This window comes from Chiloscyllium plagiosum, unplaced genomic scaffold (assembly GCF_037043375.1).
Source record: "Chiloscyllium plagiosum isolate Xiang-an unplaced genomic scaffold, Cpla_swu_hap1 HiC_scaffold_3, whole genome shotgun sequence".
In the NCBI taxonomy this organism is placed as follows: Eukaryota; Metazoa; Chordata; class Chondrichthyes; order Orectolobiformes; family Hemiscylliidae; genus Chiloscyllium; species Chiloscyllium plagiosum.
In genome coordinates, this window is record NW_028270141.1 from 153,858,310 (window position 1) to 153,885,109 (window position 26,800).

At 42.2% G+C, this 26,800-nt stretch overlaps 1 protein-coding gene across 1 annotated transcript in view; it reads right to left on the reverse strand.

Annotated features, from left to right (window-relative positions):
- LOC122540179 (dynein axonemal heavy chain 8-like) overlaps positions 1 to 26,800 on the reverse strand; it is a 1,258,818-nt gene that overhangs the window by 1,039,279 nt on the left and 192,739 nt on the right. Inside the window, exons 11-12 of the mRNA XM_087976819.1 lie at positions 4,232 to 4,378; positions 2,151 to 2,348 (exon numbers count right to left, since the gene is read on the reverse strand). Coding sequence (XP_087832945.1) covers positions 2,151 to 2,348; positions 4,232 to 4,378 — 345 coding nt within the window. The remainder of the gene's footprint in view (positions 1 to 2,150; positions 2,349 to 4,231; positions 4,379 to 26,800) is intronic.

A 26,800-nucleotide genomic window follows, 5' to 3' on the forward strand; every position in this document is an offset into this window, starting at 1 on the left:
CAGGATAGCATTTTTGCAGGAGGTGGGATGGGAGGAGGTGTAATCCAGGTAGCTGTGCAAATCGGTGGGTTTGTAAAAAATGTCAGTGTTGAGTCGATCATCGTTGATGGAGATGGAGAGGGATATGGGTCAAGTGCAGGCAAATGGGACTAGTTTAGTTTGGGAAACAATAGACATGGGCAAGTTGAACCAAAGGGTCTGTGCTATATGACTCTATGACTCTATCCAGGAAGTTAAAAATCACACAACACCAGATTATAGTACAACGGGTTTATTTGGAAGGACTAGCTTTTGGAGTGCTGTTGAAGGAGCAACGCTCCAAAAACTCGTGCTTCCAAATAAACCTGTTGGACTATAACCTGGTGTAGTGTGATTTTTTTTAACGTCGTACACCCCAGTCCAACACCAGCACTTCCAAATCATGTCAATCCAGGAAATGATCCTGAACTGCTTATTGATTATCCATTTAAGTGCCTCAATTGGGAAATGGTGGAATAACTCAAGAAGGCATTGCTTATCTTACCGCAAACTTACAGTAGTGGGAGGTGGTGGCAAGGCAATCCAGGAAATTTTTCAGGTTCACATCATTTATAAACACACTGAAATGGGAGCATAAAGTACTGCCTCAAGTTTTACTGAACAGTATTTTACAGGGACACCTGGGAAGAGTTTGTTTCTGGTGCCCGGGTTCACAGAGTCATAGAGATGCACAGCACAGAAACAGATCCTTTGGTCCAACTTGTCCATACCAACTAGATAACACAACCCAATCTAGTCCCACCTGTCAGCACCTGGCCCATATCCCTCCAAACCCTTCCTATTCATATACCCATCCAGATGCCTTTTAAATGTTGCAATTGTACTAGCCTCCACCATTTCCTCTGGCAGGTCATTCCATACACGTAACACCCTCTGTGTAAACATGTTGTCCCTTAGGTCTCTTTAATGTCTTTCCCCTCTTACCCTAAATGTATGCCCTCTAGTTCTGGACTACCCCACCCCAGGGAAAATACTTTGTCTAATTATCCTATCCATACCCCTCATGATTTTATAAACCTCTATAATTGTTCTGAAGAAGCGTCATTGGACCTGAAACATTCCAGTTTTGTGTATTGCATTTTGCTCTATCCTTTTCTTTTCTGATTTGACATTTCTGTAGTAGTTTTGACTGGAAAACTACACCGTTAAACAAGGAAGTTCAAAGGCACCAAAATCAGAGTGACATGAGTCCAGATCATTACATATGACAGATTTCCAGCTATAAAGGATGTAATGCACCAGATAGATATCGATGGCAGTTGTTGGCCAGGGGTTGGTCACACATGTAAACAGCTTATGAAGTGAAGTTACCCAAGCCCCAGCCACTGGCTTGAACCAGATCAGCCCTGAGGATGACATAAGATACAATTACCTATCTGGGGGAACCATAATGATGTAATCCTAAAGGTGTCCTTAGAGTGAGCCAAAAGTCGAAAGACACCAGTGCATCAGGTGACCCAAGAACCAACAAGAACAAGATACTACAGTTCAGGAAGATAAGGAAAAAGGATAAAAATGAAGGATTTTAGTGTACCATCAGCAAAATCTCTGGACAGTAACTTTTGCGAATTTATGAACAACTTGAAAGCATGGAGAGGACCCCAAGATTTGAGAAAAAACTGCCTAGCCAGAATGAGCCTCTATTCTTGGGTATTAGACTTTAATTTTGATGACTGTTCAGGGAACTTCATTAGTAAACTTTGTGGATGTGGGCTTGGATTTTAGCCTTGTACGAATTGCATGTCTGCTGTTAACCTTTTCTTAACCAAACGGTGTGAATTGTATGTCTGTTTTAACAAAACTGATAACGGTTGTGGTTAGTCAATACAGATTTGACTCTTGTTCTCTTTGTGCCAAGCCAATAACTGTTATCAAGGATGATAACTGGGGAACACAATCCACTAGTTTTATTATCATTAAGACTATCATTTTCAATTTCTTAATGAGTTAGTCTTAAAATATCCCAGCTGCCATGAAGCAATTTGAACTCATGACTGCAGAATCTTTAATTTTAAAAATGCCAGTGACATTACCAAACATTAGCAAAAATGTGACCATGGCCCCATCTCTTCCATAACCCTTAGAATACATTTTCACTAACTAGCTGTTACCTCTAAGTCGAATATTTGCTTCATGAACACAGCATATTCTGAATTAAATTCTTTCTTCCGAGGGTCCAAAATGTCATAATTGCTCTTTTTAAGATTTAAGTAAATATTCTGATATTTTATTGCAAGTATCTCAATTCCTTCAATTGTAGAATTCTTCAACACAGAAAATGTCTTTGACGTTTCAACCATTTCTGTGATCTGCAAATGTACATGAATTTTTGTTATCTTAAATTTGAACAATTTTAGATAAAATATTTATACTTTTTTTTAAGTGATTACATAGCATTCAATTCTGGCTGCAATGTTGCAAATTAAGTCAATTCAGATACAATTGATATAAATTTTATTTGCCACTCCACTATGGATGCTGTAAAGTTTCTTTCTCCACAGCTTCAAGAATATTTGCTTAACTGCCATATGTTCCATGTTTCAAAGCTGTAGGAACCACCAGGAACCACCTTAAGAGGAAATGAACCTGACTCAGATAGCCCTGAGTGGGGCCTGGACTGGTATCCCAGGCTCCCCGTGACTTTACGAGTGAAGGCCAGTACCGATTTGACATGGACCTGCAGACAAATATGGTCAGGTTCATAACTTTGTCTCTGCACAAAACTGCATGACAAGACAGCAGTAATATAAACTTGGTATCTCTGCCTGATGAAACAAAGCACAAAAAGTCGAGTCAAGTAAACACAAGGCCATGAAAGGCAATGCAAAACGGGGCTGCTGGGCACATCCAGGTAAGCTTGGAGCAAGTGAGTGGTATAAGAGCCAGCGAAGAGCCGGAAGATGCAGCCTGATTCTATCCCTGAGTTGAGTGCATGCCTATGAGTGCAAAATGCCTTTACTGCAGCATTACAATGACAGTTAACAATGCAGCAAAAGTTGCAGCACTGAAGTGTCGAAACATCCTGTAAGTGGGCTGGAGGAGTGCCATAAGGGTTGTTAGCAGCAGCACATTTCATTTGCGCATGTCTATGGATATTGGGCGCATGTGGCTGGTTCCGAGGGAGAATACAAACATACGAACAAGGAAAAAAAGTAGGTTACCCCCCCTTTCTAGCCTGCTCACCATTCAATACATTCATACTCATCTGATTTTAACCTCAACTTTACATTTCTATGTATTCAGCCCATTATTAATCAAGAATCCATCTATCTGGATTAGTGGTGCTGGAATCCATCTATGTCTGCCTTAAAAATATTTAAAGATTCTGCATCCAATGCCTTTTGAGGATGGGAATTCCAAAGACTTACATCCCTCAAAAGAATTTTGTTTCCTCATCTCTGTCATAAATGGACAACATGTTACATTTAAACTATGACCCCTAATTCTGTATTCGCCTACAAGAGCAAGCAAACTTTCCACATCCAACCGATCAATTCCCCTCAGGATCTTATATTTTTCGATTAGATTATCTGACTCGCTTCTCCCTAAAATAACACTCATGGTCTGGAAATTTGACAGGCGAAACTTTTACATCAAGGTCACTTAACTTGCCCTGAACTGTCCTGTTATCCTTTTTAAGAGAGAAACTGTATTCTGCTACTAGTCAAGTTTTACAAAATTGCCCTAAAAGCTTTCAATCTCTGTGTTTTCTGAAGATAAAATTAATCCATGATTATACTAAACTAAAAGCAAGTCAGTGTCTTTAATCTTTACTCTAAATATAATAATCATCCATAACACTCCATTAATAATCTCTACCTGATTAATAAAGCCAGTGAATCTTCTATCTGAGTTAATGCTATCCTCGTAAACTCATTAATGATAAATTTTGACATCTTCTGCAGGAATCACATCAACACAGTGAAGAATCAGTGTCAAAAAAGGTTTGTAGTGAATGGGACAGCCTGTGGCAAGGCTTCAATTCGGCTGCAGGAGTTTGAAGATGTCTTTATCACTTCCTGTCAGATGTCACTTAAATTAGCTTTAATTTTATTGTGAATTCATATCTCTCCAATTCCTAAGCCAGAAAGTTTTGCTATTATGTGATTATGGATAAAAACTGTATATGGTGAGTTGTCGGATCAAAACCTAGACTATAACTGTATTACTTTTCTTCTGGATTGCATTTTACCTTTTCTAGTCTTTTGCAGAAGACATCAAGTTTACCAAATATATACATTTCTGACACATCAAATGGAGTATCTCGCACTGTTTCAGTTGTTTGTTTCTTAGTATTTTGAAAATATTTGCGATATTCTGTTAACAACTTTTTACATTCCTGAAAAGCAAGAAAATAAGGTTGTTTAACAAGTAATCATACGATATTTCTCTGATCTACTGAAATTAATAAGGTGGAAATAAGAATTAGATCTCTGACCTAGTAACTTTATTTTTTTCTCATTTTTCAAAGGGAAGCATACTTCTATGAAGACTAAATTTAGTTAATCAATGTAGCTGACAGAATTTCATTTTATGTGTGCATATTTGGAGATCTGGGTGCACAAATCAACATGTCATTCTTATAATTTCTTCACATAGTACTATCTGACAAAATGTATTACTAGACTATTGAATTCTACATTTATAACTTGAGTTATCAAGTGAATGCTTCTGACCTACTAATTGTCAATATTGTAACAGAATATTCTGAAAAATCTGTCTTTGACTTGTAATCCTTAGGTAAATTTGTGGAATACAAATTATCATTTGATTTTGTGAAATAGATCAGTTCTCTCAATCAAAAATGCCAGTGTATTAGTTATATCATATCAGCTTTCATACTGAGCTCCAAACTGTTCTCAATTGGAATTATTTCTTCTATCACTTTACCATAAAATACAATATGTCGTATTTCAATACTAATATTGTACTATGAGGTGTTTGCTGATCTATGGAGAACAAAATGATAGTCAATGTAGATGAGTTCTTAGCACTTTAACCTCTGAGTCAGAGGTTCAGGGTGGAATCCACCAGGTCAATATTTTCCTTTCCAGAATTCATGTTAATTTAACTTACTTAAAAGGCTGCTTTACACAGAATGATGTCAACTTCTTGAGTTCTAGCTACTCATATCTAAGCACACTTTGATCAAATATCCACAAAATGTACAATCAGAAAGTGAGTTATTTAGAATATCCAACTGCTGATCAACTCCTGGCATCTACCACATTTATATGGTTAGTATTGTGTCCATCATCAATATTTGAGTATGCCTTTAAGAAACATGTCCATGATATCATCACTTTTATTTTGTTCATTCATGGGGTATGAATGTTGCTGGGACACCCTTGAGAAGTTGGTGATGAGTTGACTTCTTAAACCACCGCAGTTCATTTAGTATAGGATCCCCCAAAATGCCATTAGGGAGGGAGTTCCAGCAACACAGAAGGAATGATGATATCTTTCCAGAATGTTGAATGGTTTTCAGAGAAACTTGCAGGTGTTTTTTTTCCCCATGTATCTGCTGCTATTATGCTTCTGCAAGGGAGTGGTCAGTGGTGCTCTCAAAGGTGAATTTGGTGAATTTCTCCAGTGAATCTTGTAAATGATACACATTGCTGCCACTCATCATCAGCGGTGGAAGTACTAATGTGATGTTAATCAAGCAGGCTGTTTTGTTAAAAGAACAGAGAACAGTACAGTAGGGGAATGGGCCCTTTGGCCCATGATATTGTGCCGAACATGACACCAAATTAAACTAATCCCTTCAGCCTGCACTTGGTCCTTATTCCTCCATATTTTTTATTCCCCCCGTATTGTATCTGCCTCCACAACAATCCCTGAAGAAGGGTTACACATGAAACGTCGACTTCTGCACCTTCTGATTCTGCCAGGCTTGCTATGTTCTTCAAGCTTCCTCCCTCTAAACTTTGGATTCCAGCATCTGCCGTTTTTCTCTCCACCACCAGCCCTGACAGCGTGTTCCAGACTCTTATCACTCTCTGTGTAAAACATTTGCCCCACACATCTGCTCTGAACTTTCCCCCTCTCATCTTTAATGCATGCCCCTGAGTATTAGACATTACAACTCTGGGAAAAAGATAGAGTCATAGAGATGTACAGTATGGAAACAGACCCTTCGGTCCAACCCGTCATGCCGACCAGATATTCCAAACCAATCTGGTCCCCCAAGCCAGCACCCAGCCCATATCCCTCCAAACCCTTCCTATTCATATACCCATCCAAATGCCTCTTAAATGTTACAATTGTACCAGCCTCCACCACATCCTCTGGCAGCTCATTCCATGCACACATCACCCTCTTCGTGAAAAGGTTGCCCCTTAGGTCTCTTTTATATCTTTCCCCTCTCACCCGAAACCTATGCCCTCTACTTCTGGACTCCCCAACCCAGGGAAAAGACTTTGTCTATTTATCCTATCCATGCCCCTCATAATTTTGTAAATCTCTAAGGTCACCCCTCAGCATCCGACCCTCTAGGGAAAACAGCCCCAGCCTGTGCAGTCTCTCCCTATAGCTCAGATCCTCCAACCCTGGCAACATCTTTGTAAATCTTTTTTGAAACCTTTCAAGTTTCACAACATCTTTCCGATAGGAAGGTGACCAGAATTGCATGCAATATTCCAACAGTGGCCTAACCAATATCCTGTACAGCTGCAACATGACCTCCCAACTCCTGTGCTCAATACTCTGACCAATAAAGGAAAGTATACCAAACACCTCCTTCACTATCCTATGTACCTGCGACACCACTTTCAAGGAGCTATGAACCTGCACTCCAAGGTCTCTTTGTTCAGCAACACTCCCTAAGACCTTACCATTAAGTGTATAAGTCCTGCTAAGATTTGCTTTCCCAAAATGCAGCACCTCGCATTTATCTGAACTAAACTCCATCTGCCAGTCTCCCCTAAGCTTTCACTGCTCCAGAAAAAGTAACCTGAGTTTCTTTAGCCTCTCCTCATGACTCATACCCTCTAATCCAGACAGCATTCTTAGTAAATCTTTTCTGTACCCTTTTCAAAAGCCTCCACATCCTTCCAGTAATGTGGGAATTAGAATTGAAGCAACACTCTAAGTGTGGCCTAACCAAAATCTTATAAAACTGTAAAATAACATCCTGACTCTTGTACTCAATTCCCCAAACAATAAAGGCAAGCATAAACTCTCAGGTCACCCCTCAACCTCCTACACTCCAGTGAAAACAAACCCAGTGTATCGAATCTTTCTTCATAGCTAAAATTTCCCATACCAGACAATATCCTGGTAAACCTTTCTGTACTGTCTCCGAAGCATCTACATCCTTCTGGTAGTGTGGTGACCTGAACTGTAAGCAATATTCCAAGTGTGGCCAAAAGTTCTGTAAAGCTGCAGTATAACTTGCCTATCCTTATACTCAATGCCCCTTCCATGGGATGTGTAGACACTTTTAAAAAACTATGGACTTGAATCCCAAGATCCCGCTGCACGTCAATGATGTTCACGGTCCTGCCAATAACTGTATACCTTTCCTTAACAAACAGGATTAAGGAGAATCCCAAGGCTGTTTACACATACATATAAAGCAAGAAGGTCGCTTGGGAAATGGTTGGCCCACTCAAGGAGAAAGTGAGGACTGCAGATGTTGGAGATCAGAGCTAAACAATGTGTTGCTGGAAAAGCGCAGCAGGTCAGGCAGCATCCAAGGAGCAGGAGAATCGACGTTTTGGGCATAAGCCCACTCAAGGACAAAGGATGAAATCTATGTGTGGATCCAGAAGAGGTACGTGAGGTCCTAAATGAATATTTTGAGTCAGTATTCACCAAAGAGAAGAAATTAGTGAAGGATGATCTCAGGGATGGAAGTGACAAATTTCTAAGCCAAATTGCTATTAAAGAGGAAGAGGTGTTGTGCATCTTAAAAAGTATTAAAGTATATAAGTCCCTGGGCCCTGACGGAATCTATCCCAGACTACTGAAGGAAGCAAGAGAACAAATTGCTGGAGCATTGACAGACGTATCCTCTTTGTATCCTCTTTACCACAGGTAAGGTCCTAGAGGATTGGAGAATAGCCAGTGTTGTTCAATTGTTTAAGAAGAGTAGCAGAGATAATCCAGGAAATTATAGGCCTGTGAGCCTCACAATGGTAGTAGGGAAATTATTGGAAAATATTCTCAGGGACAAGATCTGGATGCATTTAGAAGCAAATGGACTTATTAGCAATAGACAGCAAGGTCTTGAGCAGAAATGGTCGTGCCTCACTAACTTTATCAGGTTTTTTGAGGAGGTGATGAAGTTGATTGATGAGGCACAAGTGGTTTATGTTGTCTACATAGACTTCAGTAAAGCCTTTGTGGTAGATTGGTACAAAAGATGAAATCACATGGTATCAGGGTGAACTGGCAAGATGGATACAGAGCTGGTTTAGTCAGAGGTGACAGAGGGTAGCGGTAGAAAGATAATTTTCAGAATGGAAGTTGTCAATAGTGGTATTCCACAGGGATTAGTGCTGGGATCTCTGCTGTTCGTGGTCTACATAAATGATTTGGAGGAAAACATGGCTGGTGTAATTAGTAAGTTTGTGGGCAATACAAAGATTGGTGAAGTTGCAGATAGTGAGAGGGATTGTCAGAGGAAACAGCAGGATATAGATAAATTGGAGGCATGGGCAGAAAAATGGCAGATTTTTAATCCGGACAAATGTGAGGTGATGTATTTTGGAAGGTCAAGTACAGGTGGAAATTATACAGTGAATGGCAGAACCCTTAGGACTATTGAAATGCAGAGGGATCTGGGTGTGCAGGTCCATAGATCACTGAAGGTGGCAGTGCAGTGGCCAAGGTAGGAAAACAAAAGGCCTATGACATGCTTGCCTTCGTTGGAAAGGGCATTGAGTATAAGGATAGGCAAGTTATACTTCAGCTTTATAGAACTTTACTTAGGCCACACTTGGAATATTGCTTACAGTTCTGGTCACCACACAACCAGAAGGATGTAGATGCTTTGGAGTCAGTACAGAAAGGTTTACCAGGATATTGCCTGGTATGGGGAATTTTAGCTATGATGAAAGATTCAATACCACTGGGTTTGTTTTCACTGGAGTGTAGGAGGTTGAGGGGTGACCTGAGAGTTTATAAGATTGTAAATGGCATGGATAGAGTGGAAAGTTTGAGGCTTTTTTCATGGTAGAGGGGTCAATTACAAGGGGACACAAGTTCAAGGTTTTGGGGGAGATGTTTAAAAGAGATGTACAAGGCACGTTTTTCACACAAAGGGTGGTGAATGCCTGGAACGCACTGTCACAGGAGTAGTGAAAGTAGCCACAATAGCAGCATTCAAGAAGCACCTGGACAAATACGTGAATAGGAAGGGAATAGAGAAATACAGATCCTATAAGTAAATTGTAGTATGGAAGTGTAAAATGTGTTGGTGCAGGTTTGGAGGGTCGAAGGACCTGTTCCTGTGTAGTATTGTTCTTTGTTTTTCTTTGATTTTTGCATTTGATCTCCCAAAGGGCAGCACCTCACACTTGCTGGATTAAATTCCAACTACCATTTCTCCACCCATATCTGCAACGGATCTACAGCCCGCTGTATCCTTTGACAATCTTCTACACTATTAACAATTCCACTGATCTTACTAACCCACACTTCTACATTTTATCCAAATCATTTATATATATCACAAACATCAGAGGTACAGTATGGATCCCTGCGGAACACCACTAGTCGTCGACCTCCAGCCTGAAAATCACCTTTCCAACACTACCCTCTGCCTTCTATGGGCAAGCCAATTCTGAATCCACACAACCAAGCCATAGTGGATCCCATGCATATTAAGCTTCTGGATAAGCCTACAATGGGGGACCTTGTCAAAAGCCTTACTAAAATCCATGTAGACAACATCCACTGCTCTACCCACATCAGTCATCCTTGTCACCTCCTCAATAAATTCAATCAAATTAGTAAGACATGATCATGCCATCTATCCCTAATTAGACCATGCTTTTCCAAATGTATTTAAGTGCTAGCCCTGAGAATAGCTTCCCAAACACCGATGTTCTGGATGTGTTAAACGTTTTGTGTGTTGTTGGAGCTATATTGATCCAGCTAAGTGTGGAGTATTCCATCACATTCCTGAATTTGGCTTTGTACATGATGGACAGATTGTATCATACCATGTGACCAAATGGAATAAATTTCACATAGCATTTTACTTGGAAAATGGGAGCTATGATATTGTAATAGGAGGATGCTTCTCTGTTGTAACTTAACAGCTTTATGCTAATCCAATTATATAGCTGAGTAATGTAATGGTTTTATAAATAATAGTTAATTCTAATAAATGTCTGATGAACTCTTCAAATGCACAACTAGTTTTTTATGCTATGGTAGATAACGTCAAAGAATTTGAACAGAGTTTGAGTTTCTCATCCTTAAGCAACATTCCTGTGAGTATAGACAGCTATGGAAAATCTGTAGATAGGGTACCAATCACCAAGCGAACAGAAATAACTTATTTTAGTTAGTATGTGAGCTCTTACAAGCTAAGAGAAATTTCTAATATTGCCTTGTTTAGAAAAACGATTGAAGTGCACTCGTGACTTTGTGCACGAAGTTGGAAAGCTATAACGCTCTATTCCTGAAAAATGATCACAGAATAACAGAACTGTTATGATTTTGAGTGGGAGCAGCGGCGAAGGTAAAAGTGAACCCGGGAGACTACAGCAAAGGTAAGACAGTTTGTTTTAAAATTGCTTACCTGTAGCGGGCAGCGGTGTGTTTTTTTTTACTCTCTCTCCACAGAAAGAGCGGGAGCAGCAGAGGAAGTGACGGCAAGCAGAGGGGCAGCCGGGAAGGAAAAGTGAGTATATAAGTCCTTTGCAAGCCGGATCGGGAGTCTCGCATGGTGTGTTGCCTGCCCGGTGCCAGGGTCCGAGACATCTCCGACCGTCTTGAAAGGATATTGGAGCGGGAGGGGGAGGATCCAGTTGTTGTGGTCCACGTTGGTACCAACAACATAGGCAAGACTAGGGTGGAGGACCTGTTTGGGCATTATGAAGCACTAGGCAGGAAATTGAAGCACAGGTCCTCAAGGGTCATAATCTCCGGATTACTGCCCGAGCCACGTGCCAATTGGCATAGGGACAAGAAAATTAGGCAAGTAAACACGTGGCTAAGGGATTGGTGTGGGAAAGAGGGATTCCACTTCATGGGGCATTGGCATCAGTTTTGGAACAGGGGGGATCTGTACCGTTGGGACGGTCTCCACCTGAACCGATCAGGTACCAATGTTCTAGCGAAGAGGATAAATAAGGTGGTCAGTAGGACTTTAAACTTCTGAGTTGGGGGGAAGGGAAAGTGAAAGCAACAGGGAGTATGGAGGTAAATGGCAAGATTAGCAGCAGGATAGAATGTTTCCAGGCAGATTTAAAATTGAGGCAGACTGAGAATGCAGTAAAAAGCAAGGATAACTTAGGACATATGACTTCCAAAATCTCTAATGATAAGGAAGTTAGCATTAAGGCACTTTACCTGAATGCTCGTAGCATACATAACAAAGCCGATGAACTAATGGCACAGATAATAGTGAATGATTATGATGTAGTAGGCATCACAGAGACTTGGTTACAGGGGGGTCAGGACTGGCAGTTAAACCTCCATGGTTTTTCAACTTATCGAAAAGACAGAGAGGTGGGCAGAGGGGGTGGGGTTGCCTTGTTAGTTAAGAACAAAATTAAATCTATGGTATTGAATGACATAGCGTCGGATGATGTGGAGTCTGTGTGGGTGGAATTGAGGAACCACAAAGGCAAAAAAAACATAATTGGAGTTGTGTATAGACCTCCTAACAGTGGTCAGGACCAGGGACGCAACATGTACCGGGAAATAGAGAAGGCATGTCAGAAAGGCAAGGTTACATTGATCATGGGAGACTTCAATATGCAGGTGGACTGGGTAAATAATGTTGTTAGTGGATCTAAAGAAAGGGAATTCATGGAATGCTTACAGGATGGCTTTTTGGAACAGCTTGTCATGGAGCCCACAAGAGAGCAGGCTATTCTGGACCTAGTGCTTTGCAATGAACCAGACTCTATAAAAGATCTTAAAGTAAGGAAACCCTTAGGAAGTAGCGACCATAATATGATAGAGTTCAGTCTGGAGTTTGAAAGGGAGAAGGCAAAATCGGATGTAATGGTGTTACAGTTGAATAAAGGTAATTATGAGGGCATGAGAGAGGAACTGACTAAAATAGACTGGAAGCAGAGGCTAACCGGGAAGACAGTAGAGCAAAAATGGCAGGAGTTTGTAGGTATAATTGAGGACACTGTACAGAGGTTCATTCCCAAGAAAAGAAAGATTAACCGGGGAGGGATTAGACAACCTTGGCTGACAAAGGAAGTCAGGAAATGTATTAAAGAAAAAGAGAGATCCTATAAAGTGGCTAAGAACAGTGGGAAATCAGAAGATTGGGAGGGATACAAAAGCAAACAGAGGATAACAAAGAGTGTAATAAGAAAGGAGAGGATCAAATATGAAGGTAGGCTAGCCAGTAATATTAGAAATAATAGTAAAAGTTTCTTTCAGTACATAAGAAACAAACGACAGGCAAAAGTAGACATTGGGCCACTTCAAACTGATGCAGGAAGCCTAGTGATGGGAGATAAGGAAATAGCAGGAGAACTTAACAAGTACTTTGCGTCAGTCTTCACAGTGGAAGACATGAGTAATATCCCAAAAATTAAAGGGTGTCACGGGGCTGAGTTGAGTATGATTGCCATTACGAAAGAAATAGTGCTAGAAAAGTTAAAAAGTCTTAAAATTGATAAATCTCCTGGCCCCGATGGGATACACCCTAGAGTTCTGAGAGAGGTGGCTGAGGAAATAGCAGAGGCATTGGTTGAGATCTTTCAAGAGTCACTGGAGTCAGGAAAGGTCCCGGATGATTGGAAGATGGCTGTTGTAACCCCCTTGTTCAAGAAAGGATCAAGGCAAAAGATGGAAAATTATAGGCCAATCAGCTTAACCTCGGTTGTTGGTAAAATTCTAGAATCCATCATTAAGGATGAGGTTTCTAAATTCTTGGAAGAGCAGAGTCTGATTAGAACAAGTCAACATGGATTTAGTAAAGGGAGGTCATGCCTGACAAACCTGTTGGAATTTTTTGAAGAGGTAACAAGTAGGTTAGACCAGGGAAACCCAGTGGATGTGGTCTATCTAGACTTTCAAAAGGCCTTTGATAAGGTGCCACACGGGAGGCTGCTGAGCAAGGTGAGGGCCCATGGTGTTCGAGGTGAGCTGCTGGGATGGATTGAGGATTGGCTGTCTAACAGAAGGCAGAGAGTTGGGATAAAAGGTTCTTTTTCAGAATGGCAGCCGGTGACGAGCGGTGTCCCGCAGGGTTCAGTGCTGGGGCCACAGCTGTTCGCATTATATATTAACGATTTGGATGAGGGAACCGGGGGCATTCTCGCGAAGTTTGCCGATGATACGAAGTTAGGTGGACAGGCAGGTAGTACTAAGGAAGTGGGGAGGCTGCAGAAGGATCTTGACAGGTTGGGAGAGTGGTCCAGGAAATGGCTGATGGAATTTAACGTGAGCAAGTGCGAGGTCTTGCACTTTGGCAAAAAGAATAAAAGCATAGACTACTTTCTAAATGGTGAGAAAATTAATAAAGCCAAAGCACAAAGGGATCTGGGAGTGCTAGTCCAGGATTCTCTAAAGGTAAACATGCAGGTTGAGTCCGTGATTAAGAAAGCGAATGCAATGTTGTCTCTTATCTCAAGAGGGTTGGAATATAAAAGCAGAGATGTACTACTAAGACTTTATAAAGCTCTGGTTAGGCCCCATTTGGAGTACTGTGTCCAGTTTTGGTCCCCACACCTCAGGAAGGACATACTGGCACTGGAACGTGTCCAGCGGAGATTCACACGGATGATCCCTGGAATGACAGGTCTAACATATGAGGAACGGCTGAGGATACTGGGATTGTATTCGTTGGAGTTTAGAAGATTAAGGGGAGACTTAATAGAGACGTACAAAATAATACATGGCTTGGAAAAGGTGGATGCTAGGAAATTGTTTCAGTTAAACGAGGAGACTAGGACCCGTGGACACAGCCTTAGAATTAGAGGGGGTCATTTCAGAACAGAAATGCGGAGGCATTTCTTCAGCCAGAGAGTGGTGGGCCTGTGGAATTCATTGCCACGGAGTGCAGTGGAAGCCGGGACGCTAAATGTCTTCAAGGCCGAGATTGATAGATTCTTGTTGTCTCGAGGAATTAAGGGCTATGGGGAGAACGCTGGTAAGTGGAGCTGAAATGCGCATCAGCCATGATTGAATGGCGGAGTGGACTTGATGGGCCGAATGGCCTTACTTCCACTCCTATGTCTTATGGTCTTATGGTCTTATGCCATTCGGACCACTGTCACCACATCACGTATCTGAGAATTTTAATTTTGCGCCAATTTCCTGCCTTTTACCCATAATGCAACACATTGTTTCCATTTAAATGACAATATAATGCTATGTTGAATGCCCCAACTGGACCTGCTTCTGCCAAACCTTTAGGAAGTGCATTCTGCACCCTAACTAATTGTTGTTTGAGGAAGTCATTTTTTCATATTGACTCTGTCAAGATCACTCATGATTTTTGAAACTTCTACCAAATCTCCCCTCAGCCTTTTCTACTCCAAGGAAAACAGTTCCAATTTCTCCAATCTATCCTCATGAATGACGTTTCTCATTCCTAAACTTTTTCTTATAAATCTCTCCAGCACTCTCCAATGCATGCTTCTGAAAACATGGCACCCCAGACTCTACACAATTTTCTTATCCTGCCTGTATAGACTTATAAAGAATTTTAGAAGTTGAAGAACAATAATTGTGAACATTGGATGTGGACATTAAGGGTGAAGGCTACACATAGAATATAAAGTAGAATACAGGTGTGTGAGTCAGCCATTTGGCCCTTTAAGCCTGCTCTGCTGCTTAAAATGATCATGGCCGATCATACAACTCAGGTCCCTATTCCCATTTTCTCCCCATATCCTTTGATCCCTTTAGTTCTAAGAACTATATCTTGAAAAGTTTTGATGTTGTGCTGCAGAAACAGGCCATTCAGTCCATTATGTCCAGCTATCTAAGTACTAAGTACTTTTCCTCATAACACAGCTCATTGTTCTCATTGCTCAAGTTTTCTCAACCCAATTTTCAACCTTAAATGACTTATGCACATATTTACGCAAGTCTCTCTACTCCTGCATGCCTTTTAGAAAAATATCTTTTAATTTATAATGTTTCTCCATGCTCTTTGTACTATAGTATATCATTTCACACTTCCCTGAATTGAACCTCATCTGCCACCTAACCTCCGTTTCATTGCTCAGCCCTTTGAATGTAGCAGTTGGGAAGCCATGTTGAAGTCACAGGATGTTGGTGAGGCCTCTTCTAGAATGCCACGTCCAATTCTCATCGCCTGGATGAAGGATATGAAGGATATTGTTAAGCTGGAGAGGGTCAGAAAAGATTTACCAGAATGTTGCTGGGAATGGAAGGTTTGAGTTATTGGGAGGGGCTGGATACACTAAGGCGTTATTCACGTAGGAGGTTGAGGGGTGACCTTAGAGTCATACAGCTGTACAGCACGGAAACAGACCTCGTCCATGCTGCCCAGATACCCTAAATTAATCTAGTTCCATTTGCCAGCATTTGGCCCATGTGCTCTAAACCGTTCCTACTCATATACCCATCCAGATGCCTTTTAAATGTTGTAATTGTAACAGTCTCCACCACTCCTCTGGCAGCTCATTCCATACATGCACCACCCTCTACGTGAAAGGTTGTCCCTCTCCTTTCAAATCTTTCCCCTATCACCCTAAACCTATGCTCTCTAGTTTTGGACACCCACACCATGGGGAAAAGACCTTGACTATTCATTCTAGCTATGCCCCTCACGATTTTATAAAGGTCTATATAAGGTCACAACTCAGTTCTGACACTCCAGAGAGAATAACCCAGCCTATTCAGTCTATCCCTGTAGCTCAAACACTCCAACCTTGGCAATATCCTTTTTCAATTTTTTGCACGCTTTCAAATTTCAGGATATCTTTCCTATAGTAGAGAGGCCAGAATTGAATGCAGAATTCCAAAAGTGGCCTCACCAATGTCCTGTCCAACATGACCTTTCAACTCTTATACTCAATGCACTGTCCAATAAAGGCAAGAATACCAACGGCCTTCTTCACTATCCTATCTAACTGCAACTCCATTTTTGAAGAACTGTGAACCTGCACGCAGAGGTCTCTTTGTTTGGCATCACTCCCCAGGACTTACCATTAATTGTTTAAGTCCTGTCCTGACTTACCCTCCAAAATGTAGCACCTCACATTTATCTAAATTAAACTCCATCTGCTACTCCTTGGCCCATCAGCCCATCTGATCAATGTCCTATTATACTCTGAGGTAACCTTCTTAGCTGTCCACTACACCATCACTTTTGGTGTCATCTGCAAATTTACTTACCATACCTCCTATATTCACATCCAACTCACTTCTATAAATGACAAAAAGCAGTAGACCTAGCACCGATCCCTGTGGCATACTGCTAATCACAGGCCTCCTGTCCAAAAAGCAACTCTCCACATTCACCCTCTGTCTCGTACATTTGAGCCAATTTTGTATCCAAATGGCTAGTTCACCTTGTATTCCATGTGATCTAACCTCGTTAACCATGCAGGACCTTGTTGAATGCCTTACCGAAGTCCACATAGAAAACATCCACTGATTTGCCTTCCTCAACCCTCTTCATCTCTTCTTCAAAAACTTCAATCAAGTTAGTTAGACATGATTTTCCATGCACAAAGCCATGTTGATTATTCCTAATCAGTCCTTGCCTTTCCAAGTATGTGTAAATCCTGTCCCTCAGAATCCTCTCCAACAACTTGCCCATCACTGATGTCAGGTAAGATTAAGGGAATGGCTAACAATGATATCAATATTTCATGTAATCATTGTAGCATGGGATGGATAAAAATGCTGTACTTGGCTGAGAAAGCCAGAGTGCTCAGTGGAATGATTTCCACGGACCTCTCCCATGCTGTTTTGGTAAAGAACTCTGAATAAAGATCAACTTGTGCTTCTAGACACAAGACTCAAGGTTCTTCTTTTACATCTTTTCCCCAAATAGTCAGAATTTGATATTCTTATCCTCTAAAGAGTCTCACATTGGTGGAACTTCCAGCCCTTCTCTTAAAAGTCAAGGTACTTCACTGCTCACTTCAGAAGAGCACAGTGCCTGGAGTTTCAATTTCCAGCACAGTGTAAGATGACAATGCATGCTCTTCAGATAGTGGTTTTCAGCCCCCACTTCTGTTTGTCAATGACTCCCCAAAGTTCCAGGTCACCTTCCTTGATGAACCCCACAGACTTTGCAACTTTGCAGGTTCTTACCTAACTTGTGTGCATGAGCCTACACCTACCCACCTTTTCTCCCCAGTCTCTACCATGAGGTAAACATAAAATGTTCCCCTCCCACTGCACCCCGAAATCAGTATGCTCCTGACAGTGAACAAACCCTCACCTGCACTACTCCGCTTCTATATATACTTTAGCATATCCCCCTTTACAGATAATTGAACACAGTTATTATCTCCTCTTCCTCCAAGCCTGCAGTACCCCAGGCCTCACAATCAAGCTCCACAGTCTCCTTCCCATGGCAGCCGTTCCCACTTTATACCCTGCTTTCTCGAGACAAACATGACTGACTTAGTGACCCACTCCCTTGAGAGACCTTACCAAATAGCACCAGACAAAAAGGCTCAGATCTCAGATTCATGCCGGCATACATTCCAAACTACATTTGTCCTAATCCCCAGACTGGCCACTATGGAGCCACAGGACTGACTGCGACCAGTTCTCCAAACTGTAGAGACAGATTCCCGACTGAGAACACCCTAACCGGATAACAGATTGAAGCCAATTCCCAATAAAGATATCACAGACTGCACTTGATGTACTGTACCAGGAACCCCTGATTGATGACTACACCTCTAAGCCTTGATTGATTGCTAGCTGCAGATGCAGTGTGTTTACCATGTAAGCTGCTGACAGAATGTGGAGATGTGAAATTGTCATAACATGCTGGCATACAGCAAGACATACACCCTTCACTGAGAACTGGTGACCACCAAGGCACACTATCTGGCTGTGTAACTGCACTAAAAGGAAAAGTAAGACATAGCAGACAAGACAAAGCAAGATATTGTACTGATGCTGTGAGGATGCTGAAATTGCTAGGTATCCACTCTTTGATTCGATTTGATTTATTGTTGTCACATGTACCAGGTTACAGTGAAAAGTATTGCATACTAACCAGGTAAACCATACCTTGCATAAGTACATCAGGGTAATCGAACAAAATGGCAGAATATAGTGCTACAGCTGCAGAAAAGTTGCAGAGAAAAAACAACCCTCGTATATGAGAAGTCTGTTTATAAGTCTGATAACAATGGGTGAGAAGCTGTTCTTAAATTTGCTGGTATGTGTTTTCAAAGTTTTATATCTTCTGCCAGGTGGAAGAGAGTGAAAGAGAGTACAACCAGAGTGAGAGGGGTCTTTGAGTATGTTGGTTGTCTTCCCGAGGCAATGGGAAGTATAAACGGAGTCAATGGAAAGACGGCTAATTTTCATGATGGACTGGGCTGCGTTCACAACTCTTTGTAATTCCTTGCAGTCTTGGGCACAGCAGTTGTCATACCAAGCTGGGACAGTGTTTAGAAACAGTGAGACAAAGGCAGTTAAGCAGGTAAAAGGATGGTTGATAGTAAGCAGGGATGAAGAAGAGCTGATAATGGGGACAACAAGTCGGTGAAAATGAGTTGACTGTTGAATGTAGCCCATGTCATGACAGGGCCTGGGGTGTGTAGGTGGGTAAAGGACATGAAAGGAGCTATTCAGGTTCTAAAATTACTGAACTTAATGTTGGTACTGAAGGCAGTGCAAGATAAGATGCTGTTCTTCCAACTTGCAGAGCCTATCTGCAGTACTGCAGCAAGCCTGAGACAGAAATGTTGGCCAGGGAACACAGTATTGTGTTTGGCAGGCAACTGGAAGCTCGGAATCGTTTTGATGAGTAGAATGTAGTTGTTCCGCAAAGCCAGTATGCGTTTCCCCGTGTTGAGGCTATCACATTGTGAGCAGTGAACAATATCGATCAGATTGAGTGAGATACAGGTTCATCTGCTTCATCTGGAAAATTTGTCTGGAATCTTGGAAGGTCAGGAGAGTAGGTAAACAAACAAGTGTTCCACCTTATGCAATTCCATGGGAAGGTGTTGTGAGGTGTGCAGAGAAGTGGAGAAGAAGTCGACAAAGGTGGCATGGAGGAAATGGGCCCTGCAAAATGCTGACAAGGGATGGCATGTGAATCTGTCTGATGGTGGCATTCTGTTGGGGGTGGCATAATGGTGTGGCTTACATTCCTTTGGATGCTGATGCCGGTGAGGGAGGAAGAGAGGATCGGGGGATCTTATCATTGTCGTGTGAGGGAACAGAATGGGTAAGGGCAGAAGTGCAGAAAATTGGCCAGTCACAATTAAAGGACCTACCAATCAGGCTGAGGAGAAAGCTGGACATTTCTGAGGCATCCCTGCAGAAGATGACAATATCAGAACAGATGCAATAGAGATGGAGAAACTGGGGGAATAGAATAGAGTCCTTACAGGTAGCAGAGTATGAGGATGTACACTGCACGTAACTGTGGGTTTGTATTGGATATTGGAGGCCAGCTAATCCTCACAATTGGAAAAGCAGATCTCGAAGAAGGGAAGGGAGGAGTCAGAGATGATGGGGTGAAACTGAGAGTACGATGGAAATTGGAAGCGAAATTGATATTTTTTTCCATTCCAAATGAGAGAGGGAATCAACATTAGTATACTGGAGAAAGAATTGTGGGGAGGGGCCCAAGTAGTATTGTGATTGAATGTACCTAACAAAGGGACAGACATAACTGGGGCCCATAAGGGTACCCAGAGACACGTCTTCGATCTGAGGAAAGTGAGAGGAATTAATGGAGAAACTTTTCAAAGTGAGGATGAGTTCAGCCAGGTGGAAGAATGTGATGGTGATGGCAATGACTCAGGCTTTCTTCTCAGGTACAAGCAGAGAAGCCTAAGACCATCCTGATAGGAGGTGGAAGTGGAGAGAGATTGCATATCCATGGTGAAGAGGGGGCTGCTGGTGGGTCAGTGAACAGTGTCAGTGGGATATCCCCAGATAAGATGAGATTAGTAACTGTCATGGATACAATGATATTCATGGATGTTACTATTCATTACTGATTGTCATGGATATAGCTCGATATTAAAGGGTGTGGTCACAGTCCAGGTGGACATCAGAGGAGGTGACCAAGAACAGGCACGCTGTCTCCACAATGTAGAGGTTGGACAACAACAGTATCACACTTGATGGCAGACTTGACTACTAAGTCAGGATTGGATCTAAGAGCACAGGGTACAGCCAGTTCAGAAGAAGATAGGTTCAAATGGGCGAGGGGGTGGAGTGCAAAGAAATTAAGATGACTGATGCTCTCAATGAACAAGACGTGCAGATGTAAGACCAGAGGGAGGAGTGATTAGATTAGATTCCATATAATGTGGAAACAGGCCATTTGGCCCAAAAGGTCCACACCAACTCTCCAAAGTGTAACCCGCCCAGCCCCATTCCCCTATCTTATATTTACCCCTGACTAATACACCTACACTATGGGCCATTTAGCACAGCTGATTTACCTGACCTGCACATCTTTGGTTTGTGGGAAGAAACCGGAGCATCCAGAGGAAATCCACACAGACATGGGGAGAATGTGAAAACTCCACACAGACAGTTGCCTCAGGCTGGAATCAAACTCAGATCAATGGTGCTGAGAAGCAGCAGTACTAACCACTGAGCCATCATGCCAGGAAAAAGGGACAGTGTTGAAGGTAGGTGAAGGGGTATGTGGGACAGGGAGAAGACTATTGTCCAAAGAAATGTACATAAAGGCAAAGGCAATGGAAGAAAAGTTCAACATCATGTCGTGCCTGAAATTCATTGAGGTAAGGGCACAGAGAGATAAAACTATGTCTTTGCTGAGCATCAGACAGTAGAAGGTCAGAAAGGACAGTAAATACCTGACAAGAGGTGGGTTATGGGAAGGGTTGGAAACAGAGGGAAAAGGGAGGAGAGGAGAAGTGGGGAGGAGAACTCAAAAGGTTAACTCTACTCCCTTTACTCAGATGCTGCCAGACTTGCTGATTTTGTCCAGAGATTTCTGTTTTGTTTCAGATCTTCAGCATCTGGAGTTCTTTGCTTTATTTCAGTGTTACATTGGCATTTCCAGAATCTAAGGTGATCTAGAAGATTACTATCCCTGCATCCAGTGTATCTGTAGCTGCCTTCATTAATATCCAAAGATACATTAAACCCAGGGGATTTATTTTAGTCCCTGTTTCCCTGCCATATTTTCTCTAAAGATAGTTATTGCATTTATTTCCTCTCCTCCTTTTACACCTTGAACATGTATAATTTTAACATCAGCTTTTCCAATATTTTCTGTTTTTGTTTCTGATTTATAGCATCCATAGTTCTTTCAGTTTTTATTTGGCTTTGTTCTTCCTTTTCATATACTAAATCGTCTTGCTGTCCATCTTAATATTACTTGTAAGTTGCCCCTCAAAGCTTCTTTTCCCCTTTCTCGTAGTTGTCTTTTGTTAGTCTTTAAAACTTTCCCAATCATCTGGCCGACAACTAGTCGTCGTGACAATGTATTTTCTTTTTTTTCAATCCATTGCTATCCTTTACTTCCTTTCCCCTTCCTGGCATTCCTCTTCCTCACACTGGAATCTGTTTTCACTGTGAGCCACAAACTATTTTCGTGGACATCAGTCATTGATCCTTAATTTAACAGCCTTTGCTGCTAAATTCATTTTTCAGTCCATTCCAGCTCGGTCTAACATCTTCACCTGCCATGGTAGGGTTTGAACCTGGGTCCCCAGAACATTACTTGGGTTTCTGGATTAACAGTCCACTGATAATACCTCTCCACCTAGCTCTACCCTCATTCCTTTGTGATTACCCTTATTAAAGCTTAGAACAATTGTGCCTGAGCCAAGTACCTCCCTCTCAAAGTGAATGCTAAATTCTAATATACTATGGTCACTGTTTCCGAGGGGGGTCTTCTACTGTGACAATATTTATTAAACCTGCCTCATTATGCATCACCAGATCTAAAACAGCCTGATCCCTGATCTGATCCACAACATATCATTCCAGGAAACTTTCTCAAATTTGCTTTATGAATCATTCCTCATGGCTTCGTCTGTGAATCTGCCTATTCTAATCAATATAAAGATTAAAGTCATCCACGATTAATGTACTGCCTTTGTTATATACACTCCTTATCTCATGATTTATTCACTGTCCCACCACATAGCCAGTATTAAGGAGCCCATAAACTACTCCTACTTTGTGTTTTCTTGCCTTTTTTTATTATGTATATCCATATGGATTCTATGTATTCCATTTCAAGGTAATTTAAAATGTGCGGTGTCTGGGAGGTTCAGTCAGTCTCTGTGGGCCCAGCTGAGATGCTTGGCTAACTATTCCCTAAGCTTATGTTTGGTGTCCCTGATGTAGAGAAGACCACATGAGCAGTACCTGATGCAGTAAACCAGGTTGGAAGGGAGGCAGGTGAACCTCTGTCTCACCTGGAAGGACTGTTTGGGGGCCCTGGATGGAGGTGAGGGGGGAGCGTACCAGCAGGCTTCGCATCTTTTCCGGTTGCAGGGCAAGGTACCTGGGGGTTTGGGGGAGTGTTGGTGGGGAGAGTGAAGCAAACCAAGGACTGTCGAAGGGAATGGTCCTTGTGGAATGCAGAGAGAGATGAGGAGGGGAAGATGTTCTTCGTGGTGGGGTCTAGTTAGAGTTGGCAGAAGTGTTTCAGGATAGTGGGTTGGATGCGGAGACTGATAGGATGGTAGGCGAGGACAAGGGGGCCTCTGTCTTTATTGCATTTGGTTGGAAGGGTTTAGAGCAGTGGAACGGAGAATGGAGGTGGAGTGGTAGAGGGCAGTTTGGATGACAGAGGAGCTTCGATCCTGCAAAGCTTTCCATACCGGACATGAGCAATTGCTGAGATGGAAACCTGAGATGGGAACTGATAAGAAGCAACTCACTAAAAATTACTAAATCACACCGTAAAACTTGGAGATGTACAAAAGTCAGTTTCTAAACAGATTGACAGAAGGTAAAAGGCAGTCCGAGATAACAAAGAAGTGCTAACTGTACATGATTGTTCTTTGTTCTCAATGTGAAAAGCTCTCCCGCCTGAGTCACCTTCACGTCTCTTATTGCTGGCTGAATCAGAAAGAAGGGGTTTCACTAGAGTTGTATGTGCCTCCCTTTCCTATCCCTCCCTTTTTAGACCTTCCTGCTCATCTGTGATATAAAGAAAACAAAATGGATACAATGTCATTCGGCAGCCTGTCTGCTATCTCCTCAGCTTCAGTTCCAACATGGCTTAGATTTCAGAGCACACAATAATATTAGTGACTGTATGAGAGCTCACGTCAAGTGTTTTGTCTGAGACTGTAAATCCATTCATTCAGGTTGTTGACTGAATGAGCTGCAAATGTGCCCGGCGCTTGGAAACTCAAACATGTGAACAACATCAAAACACCATTGAGAATTTCTGGTTTTGATTCACACAAGTTGGCAAACGGGAGACAGTATCTCAATGAGGGCTTTCTATGAGGCCATAGAAAGCCTCCTTTGGGGCACGGTTGGAAGACAGCGTACATCAGTAATCTGATGTTCACTGTGACACCAGCAAATGAGATTTCTCCTTGGCTCTGAACCTGGCCACTGTCGCATAGAAGGCAAATGCGGTACTACTTTACAGAAAGTGTCGGTGCATGGTAACTAATAGGTGGACATCTGGGATGCTTGGGAGTGAAATGTCTCCTTGTCTGAGTAGATGTGGCAGAGGCAGAGGAATCCGGAGAACAGGATGGAGTTCTTGCAGGATACTGGGTGGGATATGACTAATGAAAGCAAGTGCCTCCTTAACAATCCTATTCCCATGCCCTGCTGACTTCAGAGATCTGTCAATAATTACTCTAAGATCTCTCTGTTTCTCTAAGCTGCCAGTGTCCCATATTTAGTAAATATTCCCTGATCTTGTTTCTTCTTCCAAAGTGCATCATCTTGCACCTTAAAAGGTTTAAATATCACATGCCACTGGTCTGTATATCTAACCAATTCATCTATAACTTCCTGTAATCTACAAACCATCTTCTTCACTAGCCCTCTACCAATCTATCTCCACTCTACCAATCTTGGTGCAGTCTGCAAATTAGCATCACATTTCCCCCACATTTTCATCTACATCAGTTATTTATATAATAGACAACAAAGGGTCCCAGTACTGATCCTTGAGCTACACTGCTGGACACCAGTCTCCAGTCACACAAATAGTCTTCTACCACTACTCTTTGTGCCCTATTGCTAAGCCAGTTTCTGATCCACTTCGCTAAGATTTCCTCAAATCCATGTGCTTTAACCTTCTCAATCAGTCTTTCATGCGGGACCTTGTCAATAAATTTGCTAAAATCCACGTAAACTGCATCAACTGAACTTCCCTCATCTACACATTTGATCACACTTTCAAAACATTCTAACAAATTTGCCAAGGGAGGCATGACCTCCCTCTGACAAAGCCACGATGACTATCCTTAAATAACTTATGCCTTTCCAAATGGGTATTCATTCGCTCATTCAGAATTTACTCCAATAGTTTCTTTACCACTGACATAAGACTCATCAGTCTGTAATTTCCTGGTTTATCTCTACTACCTATTTTAAAAAGTAGAATTACATTCGCCATCCTCCAGTCCTCTGGAACATTCCCCGTGGCTACAGAAGAATTAAAGATTTGTGTCACAGCTTCTGCAATTTCCTGCCTGTGTCCCACAGCAGCCTGGGATGCAATTCATCCAGGCCAAGAATTTGTCTATTTTTAAGCCCCACACAGCCTCCAACATTTCCTCATTTCCAATGCCAAACTGTGCAAGTTCCTCACAGACTCCTTTCCTGAATTCAATACCTACGTTCTCCTTTTCCAGAGTGAAGACCGAAGAGAAGTATTCATTCAACACCCCTCCAATATTCTGTGGCTTCACACGTAGGTTGCCCCCTTAGTCCGTAATGGGCCCCACTCTTTCCCTGGTTAACCTCTTCCCTTTACGGTATTTATAAAATACCCTGTTCACAAGTCCATTTTCATCCTCCTTTTTGCTCTTCTAATTGCTTTCTTAAGTTTCCTCCTGCACCTTCTGTTTTCCTCTCAGGTTGCAGCTGAATTGCTCCCTTTGGACTTGCTAAAAGTCCTACTCTTCTTTATCCAGTCCTGAATTGCCCTGGTGATCCAGTATGTTTTGAACTTATTGCTCCTGTATTTCCTTCTGAATGGTACATGTTGGACCTGTACTCTCCACAGCTCAGTTTTGAATGCCCCCCACCCCCACCATTGCTCTGCTGTAGACTTACCCAAAATGAGCTGTGCCCAGTTTACTGTGGCCAGATCCTGTTTTATTCTAACAAAATCTTCCCCCACTCCAAAGGCATCTTTTCCAGGCTATCTTTCTTCATCGTCCAAAACAAATTTGAACCGTACTGTGTTGTGGTCGCTATTGCCTAAATGAGCCCACACTGTCACATTGAATACTTGCCTGTCTTCTTTCCCCAGATTCAGATTTAACACTGCGCGATTCCTTATTGAGCTTTCCATGTATTCATACAAAAAACTCCCCAGGATACATTTCAAGAAATTCACCCCTCAAAAACCTTCCTGATATATGTTGGGAAACGTGAAACCCCTGAGTATAATTACCCTATTATTACTCTTGCACACCTTTAAACAGTCTTCATATTTGCTCGATTTACTGCTGACTCTTTGGGGTCTGTAATGCACTCCCAGTAAAGTAGCTGCTCCCTTAACATTCCTAAGTTTTGCCCACAAAGCTTCACTTGCAGACCCTTGCAAGATATTTCTCCTTGTGCAGTAATTGAAACCTTAATTAATAGAGATACACCACCACTCTTTTTACACTTTCCTCTGTCTTACCTGAAGATCCTATACTGTGGAATGTTGAGTTTCCATGTTTTTATGATGGCAACAATATCATACCTCGGAGGCTGCCTGACCAACGCACAGTTGGTCAGGCAGCCTCCGAGGAGTAAGAATATTGCCTTTCAAGCATAAGCCCTTCATCCAGAATGAGGCTTGTGGCCGAAGGGGTCTAAGAGATAAATGGGAGGGGGGGTGGGAATGCAATAGGTAGACGAAGGTGGGGGTGAAGGTGATAGGTCAGAGAGGAGGGTGGAGTGGATGGGGGGGGGGAAGGAAGATGAACAGGTAGGACAGTTCAAGACTGTGGTGCTGAATTGGAAGGTTGGATCTAGGATAAGGTGGGGGGAGGGGAAATGAGGAAACTGGTGAAATCCACAATGCTCCGTTCTGGTTGGAGGATCCCAAGGCGGAAGATGAGGCATTCTTCCTCCAGGCGTTGGGTGGTTACGGTTTAGCAGTGGAGGAGGCCCAGGACTTGCACATCCTTGGCAGAGTGGTAGGGGAAGTTAAAGTGTTCGGCCATCGGGCGATGAGGCTAAACAACCATAGCGCTCCAAATGCTAGTGCTTCCAAATAAACATGTTGGACGACAACTGGTGT